The sequence below is a fragment of the Mastigoproctus giganteus genome, unplaced genomic scaffold (genome assembly GCF_048544385.1).
Source record: "Mastigoproctus giganteus isolate SK-2022 unplaced genomic scaffold, ASM4854438v1 scaffold_16, whole genome shotgun sequence".
Classification (NCBI taxonomy): domain Eukaryota; kingdom Metazoa; phylum Arthropoda; class Arachnida; order Uropygi; family Thelyphonidae; genus Mastigoproctus; species Mastigoproctus giganteus.
Genome location: NW_028328293.1, coordinates 2,425,680 through 2,448,405, shown reverse-complemented (window position 1 = coordinate 2,448,405; position 22,726 = coordinate 2,425,680). Strand labels below are relative to the sequence as shown.

At 34.6% G+C, this 22,726-nt stretch overlaps 1 protein-coding gene across 3 annotated transcripts in view; it reads left to right on the top strand.

Annotated features, from left to right (window-relative positions):
• aPKC (protein kinase C iota type) overlaps positions 1-22,726 on the top strand; it is a 424,352-nt gene that overhangs the window by 226,892 nt on the left and 174,734 nt on the right. For all 3 annotated transcript variants that reach the window (XM_090389406.1, XM_090389407.1, XM_090389405.1), the window contains one exon: positions 15,385-15,521. In XM_090389406.1, the coding sequence (XP_090245532.1) occupies positions 15,385-15,521 (137 nt within the window). The remainder of the gene's footprint in view (positions 1-15,384; positions 15,522-22,726) is intronic.

Here is a 22,726-nt window from a genome sequence, read left to right as displayed (position 1 = left end):
TTTTTTAAAAAAGGATAGTGTAGGCTATTTTTTGGAATATTAAATTTTAGGATTATATATTTTAAGGGTAGAATTCTCTTACCTGGGGTTTTCTTCAGGAAAGGCTGCATCCAGGTGAGGTGTAATTCAGAAGGTGTTGAAATTGCATGTATATGGAAGGGGGACGAAGGAAAAAAGCAAGCTAAATCCTTGCATTAAAAAAAAAATTTTTTTTTTATACCTATAATTACTCCCCATGCAAGAAAATCCCAGGTAAGAGAATTCTACTGCCTTAAAATATATAATAATCATAAAATTTATATGGAAGTTGATAGCTTAAATAAATTTTTTTTTGCCGCATAAGTTTGCTTTCTTGCATTGTATGCCTCTACTAATGCTAATATATATATATATATATAATGCTAATATATATATAGATATAATGATGCCGCATAAGTTTGCTTTCTTGCATTCTATGCCTCTACTAATGCTAATATATATATATATGGTGAATTTGTACCAATCTGAAATTAAAGTACACATGTTAGCTAGTAAAGAAAGCACATTTTTAATACTTACTATTTTGGTATTGAAATTGGTATTAAAATGTATAAATTTAAATGAAGTTTAAACTGTTATGTACCAGTCACTTTGCATTTTCCAGAAGTATACTTCAGTTATCTTTTTTTCAGCTTGTCCAAATATTTTGTCTAGGTGTTGAAGTAGCCTACCTTTATTACCATAAATAACTACCCTGCCCACCTTTATATCATTAGGAGTTAGAAGTTAACCTTGAAATATCTATCATTAATAAATATTAGAAATAGTAAGGGGCGCCTCCGTAGCCAGGTGGGAAGAAGCAGCAGTGCATAGCACACACTTCTTGATTAGACCAGGGTTCGAGCCCATCACCACCAAATAAGGAGGATGCGGAAAGGTCAAGGGAATGACCACTGCATATTCCTGGAGCAATATGGCCTTAGTTGCTAATGCTCCTAAAAACCAAATAACAAACAACAACAAACAGATAGTAAGGCCTATACTACCCAAGCTCTTAAACCGTGACATTCTGAGCACTATCAAATGCTTGGTTTTACAGAAAACAGAGGGAAACTGATAAATATTATTATTAAAAAAAAAAAAAAAAATGCCAACTGCACAGGCATTATGAATGGGGCATTGGATGACATTAGCTAGCACTCAACACTTGTTAATGCCCTCATAGGCATTGTGAATGCTAGCAATGGAAATGTGCTTGACACTACACTTGATGTTTCGATTTCCAGCAGAAAAATTCTCCCCTTGAGCTTTCATTCATTTGGTTGTTGTATTTTTGTAAGGACAATATTTGACACAGAGAAGTTTATTTGTGAGGTGGAAAGGTGTCCCTTATAAGTGTTGGTTAGAAATGTTTCCAACTGGGATGAACTATCTAATAATAAGAAGAATCAGAAAGGTAAGTTTTGAACCTTAATATTTATTGAAAATATTACTTCTATTTTAGTACTATTTCATTAGTTAAAGAAATACAAGTTTATTCGCTTGTATAGACAATTTATTGTTAGATTCCTCTGGTGATTATATAATAAAATTTATATACAAATTTTTTTATAATATAAATTTTATAAAATTTATATGCTGGAAATTATATTTACATACTGGAAATTATATACATTCGTGATCCCTTTCGGAATCGCAAATGTATATAATTTAAGTTAATAAAGAACTTTATTATTATTAATAAGATCAAAACAGTAATCAGAAAACTGCTGAAGAATATCCACTACAACAGTAGAACTAACTTGGCATTAACAAAAAAAGAATTACATGCAGTCTCTTTTTCCCTCCAAAACGAATTTTGAACTTTACATTTCAAACATAACTTCAGTGTCTTTCTGTATCTGAAATAATTTTATAGCATCTCTCCCTCACTTTTTTTTTTTTTTTTTTTTTTGAAAAATATAGTCAAAATAGTGTAAGGAAGCAGTAAACCACAATGTAATGTGTTTATGATTCTTTGCCAATATTAACATTTTGCTGTATGAATCCACCAATGTTGTTTTCTCTTTCATCTTACAATCAGCTGTATACATAAATGTGCAATATATTCATCTAAAACAACATCCATCTTGAAACTGAGAATAGAAAATGGTATCCAATGCAACGCATCTTCTAGTTTGAAACAGTTTCACATTGGGAATGCTACATGTAGTTTCCTGTGTTGGAGGCATTCACATCACCAGCTGACTCCCACGTTTTAAGCATTCGTTTAGGCCTAAGGGTCTAGCATCAAACCTTGTGGAGCTTTACTCATATGATTAGTCTGTGAAGAGCTGTCACCAAATTTTACTTAACGATCCCTTTATCCGTAGAATAATTTTCTTCCAATGCCATGTTGCTCTGATTTAAACAACAGTTATTTGTACAGAATTTTATCAAAAACATTACTGAAAATTTTAGGAGTTAAGTCATACTGGTGTGATGTATTCTTTCACTTGTGTGTGAAGGTGTCACAGTGCTCTTGACATGATTTAATTTTTAATGACACCTCACAGGAAGAAGTCAAGTAGAATCATATGGCAGTTTGGTACACATTACAGTGTTCTCTCCAGGATCAAATGGGAACACCGCTCAGCTAAAATTGAAGTGATCCTCGCAGTATCATATGGTACTGATCTCAATCAATATTAATTCGAACATATTATGCGATCGAGGTCAATGTGACAGGAGCGAATGCCAATCCAGCTGGAATTGTGATTGGATGCTGAAAGATCGGTAAAACTCATCTTTCCTGTATGTAACCTACCTACTCCGTTATAAGACTTCTCACTATTCGACCATCATGCTGGTGTCATGCAGCCATTGCTCAGTTTGACACTGCGAATCCAGATTACTGAAAATATCACTGTGTGGTTTATGTTGAGCTATCGCCGACCGGGCTAGCCGGGTGGGTAAAGTGCCTCCCTGGCAACCCAAAGGTCACGGGTTCGAATCCCGCCTCGGGCTTGGATCAAAGTACTGCAAAAACCTTGGGAGGTGCATTATGGCCACAGAAGCCGATGCGCCAACAACTACCAAAAAAAAAAAAAAAAAAAAAAGTTGAGCTATCAGATGCATGTCGGTTGACAGCATCGCTATGTTGGTTGAATTCTGCGATTCACTGAGTCGACTCAGATTCACTTTTGTTATTCAAATCTTTTTGACACTTTCTGAGTTGACTCAGTGTATTTACTCACTCTGCAGCCATCTCTACGGCAAGCTGAGTCAGTAAACCCACTATTCACGGGGATTGCATTCCTGAGAAATGGCACAAATACTGAGTTATGGCGCCCATAGTAATAAAAGGGTTCCATTCCAAAGTATGAAATATATAAGGAAAACTAGTCTAAAATTTTGTCTATGTATGTATTATATGTACCGACATAATATTAATGTGAAATATAAGCATAAGGTATTGAAATGAAAATAAGAAACAATTTAATAATAAATGTAACATTTATTAGAAATTTCTAACAAATCTTTCAAAAACATGGCATTCTCTTCCAAAACAACCCAGTTTCGTCTGCATTGAACACCTATTCGGGAACATTCGGGAATATCTGTTGTCCGTAATTAATTTTCTTAATTCAGTTGAGAAACTTTCTGCCTGCAGCCACGAAATCCACTGATGCAGAGTTGCCTACAAGTTTCAGTTTATGAAGGCCATATCGATTTTTAAACCTTTCAAACCAGCCTTTTCTAGCTAAAAAACTTATCCCACCAGTGCTATCACCAGTTTCACTAAAGTGTTTGCGATGAGTGAACTGAATGGAATTTTATTTTGAGTTCGGCCTTCTATCCACAGATTTAAAGCCTTTTCCATTTTTCTAATTTAACATCACTAGTTATAGAGCAAATTTTTGAAGCAATTAGTATCACAGACACTATGGCAGATTTTTTCGTCTGATTTCTTGATTGATCGTACCATTAACTCATTGATTTTATAATGTTTTGCCACTGACACCACACATTCACCCTTAGAAATTTTGTCTAATAACTCAATTTTACTCACTAATGTCATCACCTTCTTTGATCTTTTCACAATTCCCTTGTTATTTGTAGCCATATTTTTTTGTAAGTGTTAGAAAAGAACTTGTCCATAATAGAGTCATTTTCTTTTAACCATTAACACACTCGAAAAAGTCTGTTAACACTAACACACTGAAAAATGGTATATTTTTCACTTTCATAAGCATATCAATTAAAAGCAAATGACAAAACCTTCCGTGACAAGCGCATAACACATACTAAACAAGGATTAGCAGGAAACATGTTCACTCACTATTGTCTCCCCTCTCCCGAGCGCTGTTTTGACTGGGATTGTTAGATGATTTTAGCCACACTCATATTTTTGTGACCTTAAAAAATTCATATTAATAAAAAATAAACATTAAAAATTAATAAACCTTATTAATAAAAAATAAACCTTAAAAAATTCATATTTTTTAAGGTTTCATTTTATATTAAATCAATGACCGTGAAACCGTGAATACACATAACACAAATAGCGGGGATTTACTGTATTATAATTCCACAAGCTAGTACACCACATTAAATTCTGTGAACTGTTAGATGCGTTGTTTGTCTTCGTCTCCGTACAGGAGCACAAATATAATAATATATATTGCAATAAAATAAAACAAAATAAGAACCCACAATGAGTAGAAGTTAAATCAGAAATCATTTAAATTTAAACGTTTTTCATTATTATTTTTTTACATTGAATTCTAATAAAATTGTGTTTTTTTTTAAATTTGTTATTAAAACATTCTACTTTTTAAATAAAAAGTCCCTTATTTGTTAAATATAGTGTGTTTATGTGGCCTCTGCGTGAGTGGGCCCACTCCCCACTTCCTCTTATGTATATACATTGGAATTTTCATTTTTCAGTTAAAAAATATAACACTGGGCAATATTAAATTTTTTCAATGTTTGTTGTACAAATTATCATTAAATCAATATAATGTTAAATTATGCAATTAATTTTTGCCCTGGATTGCTTAAGTCACATTTATAAATAACAGAAAATTTTATAATATTGTGAAGTATTACACTTCCCCGCCCGGCTACTTCATAATGCCACCCAGCTGACAAAATTATCTGGGGAGAACCCTGCATTACAGCAGCCCAGGGAGATTGTTTTTTAAAAATGTAAATTTCACCACATCATCAGAAATGTGATCTCCATTATTGCCTACTGTCCACATCTATCTTAAGTTTTGTGCAGTGCAGTAGTTCATGTTATAATAAATAGAAATGCATATTTTATCACATTAAAAGAAATACTGTAGCAGTATTGTTCAGTGAGTAACTCAGAAGAGAAGGTGGCTATTAAGAAAGCTATAGGCGGCGCCTCCGTAGCCAGGTGGGAAAGAGCAGCAGTGCGTCGCACACGCTTCTTGATTAGACCGGGGTTCGAGCCCGTCACCACCAAATACGGATGTGGAAAGGTCAGGGAATGACCACCGCATATCCCGGAGCAATATGGCCTTAGTTGCTAATGCTCCTAAAAACCAAATAACAACAACAACAAGAAAGCTATAAATTTCTACTGGTACTAATTTAAAAAAAAAAATTGATAAAAATTATTTCAGTTTTGTGTGAGCTTTCATACATGCAGTTATTGCTGTTTATGCCATTTAATATTGAACTAGTGTCATGACCTTATAATGTGAAAGCATCTAGAGGTTGCTATTGGTATGAAATTGAAGTTCCCTTTACGCCAAACTTCATATAAAACTTTTTGTAATAATTGTTATTATTCATATTTTTTTAAAATATATATACAGTTTACAATGTACAGTAATACCCTGAAGTTACGCGATAGGTGGGTCCGACGAAAATCTCTCAAGTTGAATTCGCGTAAGTTGGGGTACAACTTTGCATATAAATACATATAAATTTTGTTTAATTGGGACCAAGGACTAACAAAAACACTAGTTTAGAAGAAAAATATTTAATAAAATTGCAGTTCTTTATACATATTAATACAAAATATGTATTAAAAATATAAATGAGTTACATAAAAAAGTTATTTCGATGTTGATGGCTTCATAAAATCTAACAAATTCATCTGACAACACAGCACCTTTTTTTCTAGCAGAATTTCTTCGTAGCAAGCTAATAATTTTTTATTCCTTGCTTTGTAGCTATAACGCGTTCTTCGTTGGAGTCTATGTTTTCTAAAATTTTTAAGCCCTTTTCAATTGATCTGAGACCTTCTGTCAAGCTTGCAATTGTCATGTGCTTTTCTGGTGGAACTGGGTCTGAAGTGTCGGATACTTCAGTGACGTTTTGCTCACGCATCTCTATGAGCTCATTCATTGTCAGCTCCTGACTATGTGAATCCAACAGCTCGTTGACATCATCACCATTGACTTCCAAATCTAATTGCCTGGCAAGATTAACAACTTCTTCTATCACATGAGCGACATGACCAGTTTCTGGCGTTGTTTTCGTCTCGTTTTTGAAAAAAAATGGACAAAGTTTCTTCCAGACACCATTCAATGTTTTTTTGTGAATTTCGTCCCAAGATTCTTCAGTGATTCTTACGGCATCTAAAACATTGAATTGTTTCCTAAAGTCTTTAACAGTTGTCTCATAGCTTCATTCAGACGTGCAAATGAATGCCTCGTGTAGTAAGCCGTGAATGTTTTGATGACTCCCTGGTCCATCGGTTGAAGCAAGCTGGTTGTGTTTGGAGGCAAAAACACAACTTTCACACGTGGGTGGTTCGCTCTCACTCTCCGCCGTTGCACCATATATCGATAGCATATGAAAAATGACCTTGAAGATAGTGGGCAGCAGTGTTGCCAAAAAAAAAAAAAAAAAATCAAGAACCGCGTAACTACGAGTTTGCGTAAGTTGGGGTATTACTGTATTGTCAAACATAGATTTGAAACATTAAATATTATCGGAATTTTGATATCCATCTTTCTCTTCAATTCGTTTCCAGGGAAATCTTGAACTCTTGATTTTGAGTAATAAATTGAAGAGTTAAAGGGGCTTAATTATAATAGTAATAATAATACTATTAAAATAAAATAGTAATGTGATATAATTATAAACTAGTTACGAAGTTTGACTTGTACAGGTTGGCAAGCAAGAAATTGTTAATAAATGCCATTGTGATAATTATTTAATTATCACAATGTACATATCCACAATTCACAAAAGGAATCAAAGTGTGGCATGAGTCAGACAGATGAAGACAGACCTGTTAGCTTAACTTCCTTTCCCCAGAAAATAATGGAGTCACTGATTAAAAAAAGTAATGCTGGACCGTTTAGACAGGAGTGTAGTTATATTTCAGTTGCAGTATGGGTTTCTTAAGGGGAGATCTTGTCTGACCAATTTGATTGGATATGACTATGTGGTCACAAAGGAACTGGACACAAAAAATAATTTTGATATCATATACTTGGATTTCAGGACAGCTTTTGATACTGTTGCACATAAAAGACTGCTGTACAAATTACAGCAGTATGGCATTAAGTAGTGTTTCTGAACCCTGTCTTTAATTATCGCCCCCTAAAAGGCTTTTTTAGACTATTTTTTTTCCTAATCGCCCCCATGAAATTTTAAACAGTAAGATACCTTATACTTACTCTTTTTATTCAGTGGGATCCCAGAGACTGATGCTTCTTAGTTCAAATTTTGCCTCCTCTATGGCTGAGTAATGCCACATCTCTGGTATCCCTACAGTATCTACATTTGAGGACTTGAATTAGTCAGTACTTCAAATTCATGGTATTTATCGTGGTATTCAAAATTCAATGTTCAGTATGATGTTAGTAAGTTTAATTCTAATGTCTCCTCTTGAACATATATCATTTCTGATTCTTTCCTTTGTTAATATTTTATTTACTGACCTAAAACCACTTTCAACCGTACAAGACGTTGGAAAACAAAGCAGTACTTTGACCATTTCAGACTGCATTGTTTGATAAAGAAGTTTAGTTGTGTTTGATGCCCGCAACTCAGCCATTCCACCTTTTTCGAATTTATATATTTCCTTTCTTCGTTACATTTTAATTCAAAAAAATATAAATCTGAAAAAAAATATGGCTTCACTTCAAAAAAATATAAATCTGAAAATCTATTTTTCATTTCACCTTTTAAAGAACACAAATTATCTGAATAATTCTTAAGATTGTTCTTGGTGAGAGATATATTAATTTCAGTTAACTATTGCTTTCAAATATTTCCAGTTTTTCAGTGAAGGCTTTTTTAATACGCTTTTGCAGTCTATTGCTGTAATTAATTTTCCTTGAAGTTGAAATGATACTTCAACTAATACTTCATTAAGTTTTCAAAAAATCCAAGCGATATAGTATATACTGTTTTTATGTTTGCTGATCTCCTTTGCTAAATCTGTCTCTCCTTCACTATCAAAAACTAATTATCATATCAAAACGGTTTATAAATCCTGTTAGACAGTTTCCTTTAGAAAACCATCTGACTTCTGTAGGTAAAAGAAGCTTCACATACTGTTCTTCATTATCAACACAATTTTCTGGAAAGGTGATCATATTTGCTATGTGACTTTATTTTATTGATAGTTTTAATAAATATACTGAGAGATTGATAAAGAACTAGACTAATATTTTTTGCAACCAGATGATGTGCACAATGCAGTGTATTGCAAGAACTTCGGGACATACTTCCTTTAGGTGGGCTATAAAACCTTTGTCTTCCAACCATGGAGGTAGCAGTATCAGTGGCACAGGATACAAAATTTTCCAGTGGTACTTGTTTTTCATCAAACTATGTTTTTACAGCAGCTAAAATAGATGCTCCAGTGCAGCCAGTTTCTATAGATTTTACAAACATTTCTTCTTGCAATTTACAGTCACCATCGAAATAATGAACGTATGCCATTAGAAGGGCCTTATTGTCAGTAACTGTGGATTCATCAATCTGAATAGAAAATTTTCTCGTTTTTAGTTTGTTAATTAGCTTCTCTTCAATGTTAACTGACATCTCATTGATTCGTTTTCGAATTGAATCATTGCTCAATGGAGACTTAAAATACTGGAAGGATTTTGATGCATCACTGTTAAAATTATGGTCTCTAATGCGGGTCATATCACAGTCTCAACAACTGTATGAGCACTACAAGTTTTTGCAATTATTTCTTAAATTTTATAAGATGCAATCATTCCATTGTCATTTATGTGTATGTTCTTAAATAAGGAAGTAACGTTACATTGCTCAAAATTCTGTTTTAAATTTTTAAAATATTCGATATGTTTACCAACTTTAATCAAGATGTTTCCTTTTTAAGTGATCTAAAAGTCTTAATGGTTTCATAGCATCATTTGAAAAAGAACTATTACAGTTAAGACGCATGGTCTGCCTTGAGTCAAATGAGCTTTCAATAAAACCATAAGCTAGATATTCCTTCAGATACTCTAGACACTTTTTCTTTTCAGTACTTGACATGATTGATGATGGGTTGAATAGCTACAAAGAATTACAGTAAAATCTCGTTAATACAAACTCAGTTTATATGAACACACCATTCCCCTGCGAAAGGATAGGCTTTTCTATGAAAATATATTCTTTTTATTACAAAATTCGGTTAATATGTATTACAAAGTTCTCTTTTACCCCATGAGAAATAAATATTGTCATTTTGTATGCTTAATACAAATCTTGGCAGAGCGATCGGATTATTGCCCCTGGCCACCTGGCTTCCTACTTCCCGAAGGATGGCACTGACTTTTTAGAAATTAGTTTTGTGTAAACAATAGCAGTTTATGGTAGCTACAACTTCAAGTGCACTCTGAAAAACATCTTTCTGAAGGATGAGTTGTTAAATTAACAAAATTATAAAAAGTTTTTCCAAGTTGTTTATATGCACTCCCTCGCTCTCCATGGGAATAAGGTCAGTTGCAATTGTTACCCCAGTTCAAAGAGTCTTTTGCTATCATAAACAGCAATCTATTTTTTGTGCCATTTTATCTGAGCTGATGTCTTTTTTGGAACTTGTGTCTTTAAATTAATTTAAAAGTTGTTTATATTGAATCTTATCTAGCAGTGTTATGGCGACAAAACGTAGATGGACAGAATTAAGCCTGGAAATTAAACTAAAAATTATACAAGAGGCTGATAGGATGGAAAGAAGCAAAACAGACATTGCAAAGGAATACAACATCCCTTTACCTACTTTATCTACAATACTGAAAAACCGAAAAAGGACTTGAATGGCGTGACACAGGAGCAGCGAAGAAAAAGGGGAAACGAATTCATGGTGCAAAATAGGAGGAGCTTGAAACAAAACTTTTCAAGTGGTACCAACAAATGCATGCATCTAATTTGCCAATATCAGGTCTGATTTTGCAAGAAAAGGCAAATTATCTAGTTCAGCAACATGGGATTAGCGACTTCAAATGCAGCAGTGGCTGGCTCCAAAGATTTAAAGACAGGAATAACTTGGTTTCGCGAAATGTTTGCGGTGAGTCTGGATTAGTCGACAAAGAAAAGGCTGGTTGTGTTCTGTACCATCCATCCTTGAAAAATATGAGGCAAAGGATATTTTTAATCTTGACGAGACAGGTTTTATTTTATAATTTGCTGCCAAACAAAACATTTGCTGTTCGAGGAGAGTCTTGTCATGGTGGAAAATTAAGTAAACAAAGACTCACTGTTCTGTTATGCTGCAATTCATATGGCAGTACAAAACTACACCCACTCTTGTGATTGGTAAGTTTTTCAAGCCAAAATGTTTTAAAGCAGTTAACTTCCCTGTGATTATGAGGCCAATAGAAGTGCTTGACTTACAGTCAAAATTTTTCAGTCTTGGTTATCAAAATTGGACAGAAGAATAGCTTCAGAAAAAAGGAACATTTTAATGATTATAGACCGTTGTATAGCACATTCTGCCGAGACACTTAAGTTGACAAATATACCGCTGTTGTTTTTACCCCCAATACCACCAGTTTAATGCAACCACTGGCATTATTTATAACCTGAAGTGAACATATAGAGCCTGCCTGATAAGGTACTTGATCCACAACATAGAAAGAGGGAACAATTTGCAGCCAAATTGGAATGTCTTGGATGCTATCCATAATCTTGTTATTGTTTGGGGAAGTATTACATCAAGTGTAATAATCAACTTCTTCAGAAAGAGTGGCTTGGGAGAGAACACCGTCGAAAAACATGGTCCAGCAGACGATTGTGATAGCAACATTGAGGAATGGAGGAATTTGAAGGAGTATATGGATTTTTTTGGCGAATTTGAAGAGTTTGTGAAGGTGGATGATGAAGTTGCTACCACTGCAATGCCAACATCAGAAGAGCTGCTGAGTACCAAACAAAACGATGATGTTTTTGTTACCAGCAACAGCAAAAGTGAAGAAGCACGCACACTGCCATCTAAAAAAGATGCCCAAAATGCATTGAACATAATAGGGAATGTGTTGGCCTGCAGTAACATTGATAAAGAAACAGCTATTGCATTTGTTAACGTCTGGGCTGTAGTTAAAAATGCATATAGAACAAAAACTGTGCAAACAACATTGGATTCTTTCTTTAAATTAGATTAATTTATTAAAAAGTTAATGGTTTGTATGTCTTCTTTTATATTAAGATTGTAATTCTTTTTAATGTGATACTAAAATATTTTATATATCAAAATATATACTGTACAATATTTTCATTTCCGTTAATATTGCTTTTCTCTTAGTTTATCTTACAAATAAAATAAAATCTTTAAAAAATGTTATTCCTATTATTACTGTATTGTTAGACAAGACTTTTGTTTTTATTTTATTAATATATTTTTGATATTATTTATTATTATTCTTAGATATACAGTATGTACCAAAAAAAAAAAAAAAAAAAAAAAAAAGGTAAAATTTTGACACTTTTGGGGGGACCTCGTTATTACAAAACGTGAAAATTTAGGTCCCTTGGACTTTGTATTAACAAGATTCCACTGTATATAATAAAATATAAACTATTTTTTTTAACTCTCATAGCCTTTGCCACTCACAAAAGCACTGTGCATCAAGAATAAACAATTTCCACATGGAAACAATAAATCAATACTAATTGTCGCTTAGAAAGTAGAAACAATCAACTGAAACATTTCCTCATCCAATCCATGCTTCATGTATTGACCAATGAAAAGAAAGAATAAATAAATAAACCATGCCGCCGCCTAGATCGCAGCTGCTGTAAAGACTCAAATGCCATGGATTGCAGAGTCATTACTTCTGAAAGCACTTAGGCATTTAATGCCTACGAAAAGCAAAAGTAGTTGTATTAAATCATGCCCACTATCTTCCTTTTATCAAAATTTCTCACTCACTTGTAATATAATATACCTATATGTTAAAAATCAGTTGTCTCGGGAAAAGAAAACCCAGTGAGAGAAATTAAATATTAAGGAATAAGATGTCGTTGGGTATGGTTGAACTTTGGAGGGCCATAAACTGTTGTAATACCCATGATTTTTTTGTCACCCATAAACCAATTTTCAACCCCATTGGTAATCCCTGACATTAAGTTGATTAAGATGATTGAGTGGAAGAAGACAGAGAGTGGTTATCAATAACATTAGTGGAGCCCCCGCAGGGTTTGGTGCTTAGTGCATTGTTGTTTTCTGTATTTATTAATGATATTGGTGAGGATCAAGCTTAATGTCTAAATTTGTAGATGATACAAAATTTGGTTAATGACAGTAATGAAGGTATTTGCTGCAGCAAGATCTAGAAAAATTAGGCACACTGGCTGAGAAATGGCAGTTGAAGTTTAACATTGACAAATGCTAGGTATTGCATATAGGTAGCAGTAATCACATAGTAATGTACCAGCTGTGTGGTACTAGACTCAGGGCAGTGGAAAACGAAAAGGACTTGTGGGTAATTGTGCAATCTGATAAAAGTTCTCTGAGCAGTGCAGACAGGCCAACTCCATGGGGTTTTCAGTTTTGTCAATGCTTTTGTCATTGAGGAATTTTTTATCAAAAATTCCTCAATGATAATGAGGAATTTTTCTGGCAGGGATAACGAGGTGATTATCCCATTGTATAAGGCAATGGTAAGGCCACATCTTCAGTACTGCATACAGGTCTGGTTTGTTTGTTTGTTATTTGGTTTTTAGGAGCATTAGCAACTAAGGCCATATTGCTCCGGGAATATGCGGTGGTCATTCCCTGACCTTTCCGCATCCTCCGTATTTGGTGGTGACGAGCTCGAACCCCGGTCTAATCAAGAAGCATGCGCTACGCACTGCTGCTCCTTCCCACCTGGCTACGGAGGCACCTACAGGTCTGGAGGCCTCATCTTAGGAAGGATGTAGAGCTGTTGGAAAACAGGTACAGACAAGGCAGTGAGATTGTTGAAGGGAATGAAAGTTTTCTCTTACCAAGAAAGGTTTCAGTTCTGCAAATTGCAACATCTGCAGACTAGGCACCTGCAAGGTGATCTGATTGAGGTGTTTAAGGCCTTGAATAGCTTGCTTAGTGCTGATGGGATTTTTCCTCTAGCTCAGACTATGCACATGAGGAGATATAAATTCAAATTGAGGAAGGATGGTTGCAGAATACACATGCAGAAGTTTGCCTTCAGCCAGTGGGTGATTGATTGCTGGAACAAGCTTCCATCTGTTGTGGCGCCTCCGTAGCCAGGTGGGCAGGAGCAGCAGTGCATTAGACCCGGGGTTCGAGCCAGTGACCAACAAATACGGAGAATGCGGAAAGGTCAGGGAATGACCACTGCATATCCCCGGAGCAATATGGCCTTAGTTGCTAATGCTCCTAAAAAAACAACCACCATCTGTTGTTGTGGAAATGGATAGTTTGAATAAATTCAAGGAAGAACTAAACAAACTATTGGAGGGATGGATAGATGAAATGGGAATTTTTATTTATTTTTTATATTTTTTTATTTTAATTATATATATATAAATATATATATATATATATACCATCATTGATTTATATTAAATATTAACATAAATTAAATTATACTAAAGTGAATAAATAAATAAATAAATAAATAATTAGGCATTCATTAGAGGCAGCGACATGCAATTCCGCCATATGAAGCTGAAATACATCCAATATTTTAAATTAAATAAAATAAAACATAAGCCAGTAGTATGGCAAAAACTGTAGAGCGAAAATTAACATAAAAATAACCCAAAAAACAAATGAACGAAAAAAAGGAATAGACATAATAGTAGCCCGTTAACCCTTGTATAATTTTGAGTTTTAAATCCGATTAATATAAAAACTATACAAATTTTAGAATAATGCCAATTATATAATAATTTAGCGGTACCCCCCAGAGGTACCAGTTCCGAAAGATGTGAAGTATCACCAAAAGAGGGTTAAAGGAACTACCAAACGATAACAAAATCAAAATAAATTAAAGTAAAATATAGACTGACCATTATGCCCATATCAACAGAGGACCACGAGGCCAATAATGGTCATGGAATGCTGCATTTCAATTGCTATACAAATCGTCGCCTTGGTGAAAAGATCGAAGTACCATTTCACCCTCCCTCCTCCGATCAATCCACCAGTGCAGAGGATTTGCACGGCGGTGGTCCTTATGCAGCGAAAAATAAACTATAGAACAGACAGCACTCTAGAGCAGAGCCACACCACTGACATACTGTAAGCTGAATCAGCTTATATAGAAGAAAAAAGGAAAATAGATGGCGACACAGGCGTTGCTAAATTAGCATATCGACCCATTACTATTGAATTATATTAAATGTTGACCTTTTTTTCGTTCGTTTGTTTATTTGGGTTATTTTTATGTTAATTTTCGCTCTACAGTTTTTGCCATACTACTGGCTTATGTTTTATTTTATTTAATTTAAAATATTGGATGACTATATATATATATATATATAAATATAAAAGCTAGAATAGTATATTTGCCAGCAGCATGGCGAACTAGTAGAATGAAAAAGAACTCAACCAAATAAAATAACCAAAATAACAATAATGGAAAAACATATAGTTGGGGATAAAGAATAAGAGGGTAGTGTTGAAGCAACGTTCCTAAAATAATTTAGAAAATTAAGCCAATTAAAAGAAATTTAGTGGCTCCCCCTTGATGGCACCCATTTCCGAATTATGTGAAATCTCACTAAGGTGGAAACATAGACTAACAACATTACATGACCAAATAAATTGAAAATAATAATTAATAAAATGAAATGAAATAAAAAATATATATATATATATATATATATATATATATTTTTTTTTTTTTTTTTTTGCTGATGCTGTGTGTCCTTTATTGCATCATCTGCCACTATTAATACTAATAATGTACAGCTTACCTAAGAGGCAATATTTTTATTGTGATTTCATTGTTATTTTTTTTTGCTTTCTAGGTTATTTTTTGTTATTGAGTTTGTTCGAGGCGGCGATCTGATGTTTCACATGCAACGCCAGCGTCGTTTACCTGAAGAACATGCACGATTTTATGCTGCAGAAATTTCCTTAGCCTTAAACTTCCTGCATGAAAGAGGTTGTCTTATTTTATTATTTATTTTTTTTCTTAAAGTGAGACAGCATTATTTTAACAAAATAATGATTGTAAGTTATTTGTTATTTGAAAATAGCAAACAAAATTTCAAAGATGTCTGGCTTAAATAATCATATAATAAGGAACTGAAAATAAATCTTTTCCCTTTGTAAAAATGTTTCTTCTGTTAAATTAGGAAATTTCTAAGGATTAATTTAAATTACTTACTTATTTACTTTTACATTGTCATTCCAGCTTCTAATTTAGGTATTAAAATGAGAATAGTTATTTCTGAATGAGAACATGGTCATGTATATTTGTAATATGTATATCTGCACTAAGCCAGATATCTAGTTTATACCATCTAAAATTAAATTTCCCTCGACATTAAAAAAAATGATGAGGAAGGGTGTTTTATATCCACTTGGGACAACTGCAATAGACATTCATATTACCTCCGAGTATTGCTTCTGAGAAATGTTTTCTCCAAAATATTTTAAAAGAATATGAGCGATTAATTACTGCAGGGTTTTTTTTTTTTTAAGTTTTGGTCAGCTAGTGCTAATTTTAATAGTTAAGACAAAGCACAGAAGTAGATTTTGTAAATTTTATGCACCAAACCAATATACCAGGGATGGCCAACAAGTAGATCGCAATCTACCAGTTGATCTCAGCTTTAATTTCGGTCGATCACGAAGAATTTTAAATATATATAAAAAATAGATTAGTCAAAATCTAAATGTTATTATTATTATGCGCCCATTGCATACGCTTATTACAAATCGGTTGCATGGGGCGTTCCTAGGGTATGTGGTGCCTGGGTGCCAATCGCAATTTGACGCCCGGGTCCCAATTAAAATTTGGCGCCCCCTTAAAAATTTTCTTCATACGTGTATATAAGTTTCAGGCACCCCTTGAATGTTGGCACCCAGGTGCAGTGCTCCCCTCGGGACGGCTCGTCTCTGATCGGTTGAACCACATGATTACTCTTGTCGCCACGCAGCCTCTAGGCTTGTCTAGTGAAAATTCACGGGGTCATGTTGTGGAGAGAATACCGTATGTGTCAATTCTTATTTAGCTTACTTAATATTAATAACTGGACAGTACTTATACATCAATTTAATACCCTTTGATTTAAAATGAATACGACAAAAAAAAAGAATAAAACGTATCATTTTCATCAAGAGTGAGAACCAGAATACTTTTGTAATGATAAAAGAAAAATGTTGTTTGATTTGCAATATTTCCGTGGCTATACCCAAAAAAGAAAATTTAGAAAGGCACTTCAACACACTCTGGTAAATACCAATCAGATTTTCTGCCTAATAGTGACCTTAATAAAAATAAATTAAAAGAACTTAAATCAAGATTAATCGCACAACAAAATTTCTTCATGACACCTAATTTACAATCTAAAGCAGTAACTGTAGCATCGTTTGAAGTGAACCACTTTGCAAAAAAATGCAAACCATTTTTTGATGGTCAATTCATCAAAGACACATTTTTAGAAATAACAGATTCTCTTTTTGAAAATTTTAAGAACAAAAATTAAATTAAAAGTGCTCATCAAGATCTGCAATTATCTCAAAATACTGATGCGACGCATCGAAAAAATGAGTAAAAATGTGAGCGAACAATTGCGTGCTCATATTGCTAATTGTGTGTCCTTTTCTTGACAACTGGATGTATCTACAGACGTCAGTGATACGGCTCAATTGCTCATTTTTATTCGTATGGTTTTCGATGATTCTGCCACTAGAGAAGAACTGCTGGGTATGGTTTCGTTAATTTAAGAAAGAACTAGAGGTCTTGATATATTTAACGCATTCAAAAATTTTATTGAAAAAATTAAATTACCGCTATTTAAGGTCATATCAATAACAACAGATGGAGCTAAAGCAATAATTCCCAGATTTTTTGAGTTACCACTGTATCGTCCACAAACAAGTGTTAGCCGGCAAAAGATTAAATACTAAAAGTGTTATAGACATACACATGTGTAGCTTTCAAAATCGTGAATTCCATCAGAGGACAATCTCTTCAAAAGAGACCTTTCAAAATGCAACTCGATGAAAATGAACCAGATCTTATATTACACACAGATCTGAGGTGGCTGAGTCGGAGTAAGTTTCTACAAAGATTTCGAAATTTGCTGAATGAAATTTAAAAAATTTGTTGATCAAAGGGGAGTTGATTATCAGCAGCTATAAGATACGGAGTAGATGTGTGGTCCGGCTTTTTTGCCAGATTTTACCAGTAAATTAAGTGATCTGAATTTGGAATTACAAGGTAAAAAATTAAAACGTGGGTGACATGATTCATAATATTTCTGCATATAAATATCAATTTTTGGCAATGGCTAAGGATCTCAAAGAAAAAAAATTCGATTATTTTGAAAATATGCATGATCATTTGCAAAAATATCCTGTTGAAAAAATCGCTGAGATTTTTCACATGGAGAAAATATTACTTGAAAATGAAATTATTACATTTCGAAACGATATCTTCCTAAAAGCCAGATCATCAGAAAACGACTTTTGGAATATGTTTGCCAAGAACCCAAATGTAAAAAAAAATGCAGTGAACTTTTAAATTTCTGTTTTAGTTCCACATATCTACATGAATCGGCCTTTTTGTATTTGAAGCAAACAAACAAACACGAAGAATTGCTCTACTCTTATGGACTTGCACACAGAAGATTCTTTACGGTTGGCCTTATCACAATACATCCCCGATCTTTAAAACTTGGAAGATGATATGAACGCACAAACTTCGCATAAATTAAATTTTTAAATACGTATGAATTTAAAATAAGAATTTTGAATTGTATTTAATTTTAAAAATTATAAACAGCATTTTTCAATATGTGTTGATTAACTTTTTTAACCATGTGCAATGAAATTCCTGAGATGGTAGATTGTGGTACATTTTGAAGAAAAAAAGTAGATCGCATCACAAATTAAGTTGGTCAACCCTGCAATATACTATACACAGCTCTCAAATGGTCCATTTTTTTTAGCTTGGTTCTTTTCTTTTTAAGCTAAGGCTCTCTCGTACGAAACAGATTTTAAACCTCTGCCATCACATTTTATTAATTATGGTTAAATTACTATTACTACAAACAATTACTATCAAAATATACTGATGTGGGACTTACTTAAAGATGCAACTACTATCAGGGGTAAAGGGAACGGGTTTTGCTTTCGTAGAGGTGACTATGGTAGTCTCAGACACTTTTTAAATTCTATACATTGGGACCAACTGATGATGTTACCAACAGCAAATTCTAAATGGAAAGCATTCAAGGAATTAATCTTGGAAACTACTAGGCTTTTCTTACCAACAAAGAATTACTGTTCAAGGTTTAGGCCTAAATGGATGTCAGATAAACTAATGAGACTCATGGCAGAGAAGAAAATGCATGGGATGCATATAAATCATCAGGTGACACAGAAGGCTATGGTAGATATAAGCTAGTCTGTAATCAAGTCACAAAGAAGGTTAGGCAAGAAAAGGCATATTACAAGAAATCTCTGGCAAAGAATGCAAATAAAAACAACAAAGACTTCTTTCCTTATATGAACTCTAAAAGGAAGGGGATGAATCAGATTGGTCCATGTGATATTGAGGGTTCGACTGTTGATAATCCTGCTCAGGTTGCTGACATACTGAATGAGTATTTTGCATCTACATTCACACATGAGGAATTCTGTAGGGAAATGGAGGCCAGGAGCTTATCAAACTCTAGCAAGGAGCTAAATGATTTTGTAATAACTGAGAGCAAAGTGGAGGAAAAATTGTCGAAGTTGAACATAAGAAAGGCACCTGGGGTGGAGGGGATCTATCCAGTTATATTAGAGGAGGCAGCAAAGGAGGTAAGCAAGCCCTTAGCCATAATTATGAGTGCTTACTTGAATTCAGGGGAGGTCCCCATGGACTGGAGATGTGCAAATGTGTCCCCAATATACAAAGGGTGACACGAGTAATTACAGACCTGTAAGTTTAACTTCTGTTCCAGAGAAAAGTAATTGAGTCACTGGTTAAAGCAGCAATGCAGGCTCGTCTAGACAAGGCTGCAGGTATAGTTCAGACACAGCATGGGTTTGTTAAGAGAAAATTTTGCCCAACCAATTTGATTGGATACTACAATGTGGTCACAAAGGAACTGGGTGCAAAAAAATAATTTTGATATCATATACAGTCAGTCCTCGTATAACACGTGTTTACACTACACGAATTCGATCATACACGATTTATAAATAGGGGAACGATATCTTATATAACATGAACCGAATTCGCTTATGCACGATTCGCCTTTGTGTTTGCAAGAAATGGCAGTCGAACGCGGAATCACCCTAACTGAATGCAACACGATAGGAATGAAGAGAAGATTGTAACCTATGATTGGTTACACTCATCCAATAAATCCACAAAAGCCTTGCTAGTGTGTGAGTGACCAATCCACAAGTTCCAGTCAATATCTGGCAAGTTAAAATCTACCATTATTAGACATTCTGATCTACTGGCCCACTCTAATTCTTTGTACAGTTGTTGTACTCATCAGAGTCATTAGGCCTATAACACACTCCTCATTTTTTCTTTCCCAGTGCTTATGTCACACCATACTGACTCAACATTATATTGTTCATCCATGTACTGTCTTAGACTTTGTTTCTTAACTATCAGCATAACCCCTCTTCCCTTCCTATCCTTTCTGTACACATTGTACTCCCCAAATTCCAATTCTGCATTCCTTATATCTGTGTGACAGCACGTCTCTAAAATCTCAACAATATCCACCTTTAATGTCTTGCCCAGCACTTCAAATTCATCAGATTTATTTACTATCAAATTTATTTACCGTACTCCTAGCATTGGTGTACATGCAAGTATACATGCGCCTGTTCTTACTTTTAGTTACCTTAACATAGCCCATGTATTTACTTGTTCTGTGATGACTCTCAGCAGCAGTTCTCGAAATTCGTAGCACCTTGTTTTCCAGGCTGCTGCTCATTCCAGTAGAAGCAATGCAAGAATCACTTTCACCTCTGCCTGCAGCCACTGTTAATCTATTAGTCTGTGGATCCCCCGCCAAGCTAGCAGTTTTCCAACCCACCTAACACTGCCTCGATAGCATCAGCAAATATTCTTGTACCCTTTCTGTTTAAGTGTATCCCTGCCCTGTAGAAACAGTCTTTGCTGTTAACAAGCACAGAACATGCTGAGAAAAATTCTACCCCATAAGCCTTGCATAATCTCACTAGGTCCGAATTCATTGACAAGGCTCTCATCATTTACTCCTTCCTATCATGTCTGGGCAGAATTGCAGACACTTTCAAATTTAACCCTAACTCACGACTTTTTTTCAATATTGACCTGTACTTGTTAAGTAATTCTGCCAGTCTCCTACTCTTAATGTCATTAGTGCCAATGTGTACAACGATATCACCCTTTGTGCCCTTAAAAGATGATATCTGCTCTACAACGTAATCAACTTTTGCCTTTTGCAGACATACCCTGGCCTTATTCCACCTATCCTTTTTTGCACAATATATATATCCTGACTCCCTGATAATAACTAGCTCCTGTGGGACCAGCATGTTCTGCCCCGAAGATTGCTGCTGTGTTGCCTGATGCACAACAGTGAGCTGTGGCATTGAGTTCGGCAGCTCATAGCTTGATGGGTCCCCCTATTTTAATTCCTTTGAGGGCATCTATCCTGCTTCTCAACTCTCACACATGCCCATCAAAACACTGAGTTGCTGCCTAATTTCTTGACACTCTTTGTGCACCTAGCACACAAAGACATCCTCCTTGGCTAGATCATGTCTTGTTCCAAAAATGCCTGCAAACATTTCACGTTGCACCTTTTTGCACCTTTTTTTTTTTTAGGGTGTGATGCTTTGGAGAATCAACCTCTTGAGTCTCCCCTGAGTCACAGCACTTCCACTACTTTGTGCTTGTTGCTTTGGTGCTCTAGTCTGGGGCATGATTTCCGTTTAATACTATTTAATTGATTAACAATAAAAATTAATAAGGTTAATAAATTTAATTGACTACACTATGCTAATGCAGTGATAATTCTACACTAAGCTAATGCAGTGATACGTATTATGCTATCTAATTCTTACGTTATACCTTACACCAGTGGTTTCCAAACTTTATGTTACTATGCCCCCTTTTAAAAAAAATCTAATCTTGACGCCTCCCCCCCCCCCCTATTTCATAAAATAATACAGACACATTTTTAAATGGTAAAAAATGTATTAATACAAGAAATGAAAAAAAAAACTTAATTGACAGAATAATAACATAACATGTGTTTACACTACACGAATTCAATTATACACGATTTATAAATAGGGGAACGATATCTTATTTAACATGAACCGAATTCGCTTATGCACGATTCGCCTTTGTGTTTACAAGAAATGGCAGTCGAATGCAGAATCACCCCAACCAAACGCAACACGATAGGAATGAAGAGAAGATTCTGAAAATGTATTTATGTTTTTTATATCAGGGAAGAGGAAACACATTTCACCATAATAATGTAAAAACCAACACAATTCCAGCTATCGGTATAATCGCAAATGCAATTAGATCGAGTTTACTACCAGTTTATAAAAGTGCCTCTGTAGCCAGGTGGGAAGAAGCAGCAGTGCGTAGCACACGCTTCTTGATTAGACCGGGGTTCGAGCCCATCACCACCAAATATGGAGGATGCGGAAAGGTCAGGGAATGACCACCGCATATTCCCTGAGCAATATGGCCTTAGTTGTTAATGCTTCTAAAAACCAAATAACAACTACCAGTTTATAACAGATTCCACTAGCAGGAATGCAACTGGAAATTGTTTTATGGTAGTAACCCCTAGAAATGTGCTTTAGTAAAATGTGAGGTGTTAACAGTGTATCTCTGTCTTTACGGTGTTGTTTATTCATTTGCTACACGCGCACAGCTTTGTTTATGTGTATGAAGCGTGCCTCCTCATTTTGTAATTGTGCTTTATTCCCTAAAAATTAGTAAAATACTTAAAAGGTGTGAAAAGGAAGCGTCCTGGAAAAGGAAGACACTGCAGATTCAGAGAGAAAAAGAAAAGCAATATCGATAAACAGAGGCGGACTGGCTCAAAAATTCTTACCCAGGAAAATTTATAGTGGCCTCATACTATGGTTTATGGCCAAAATCACACCGGCCTCCGGCCC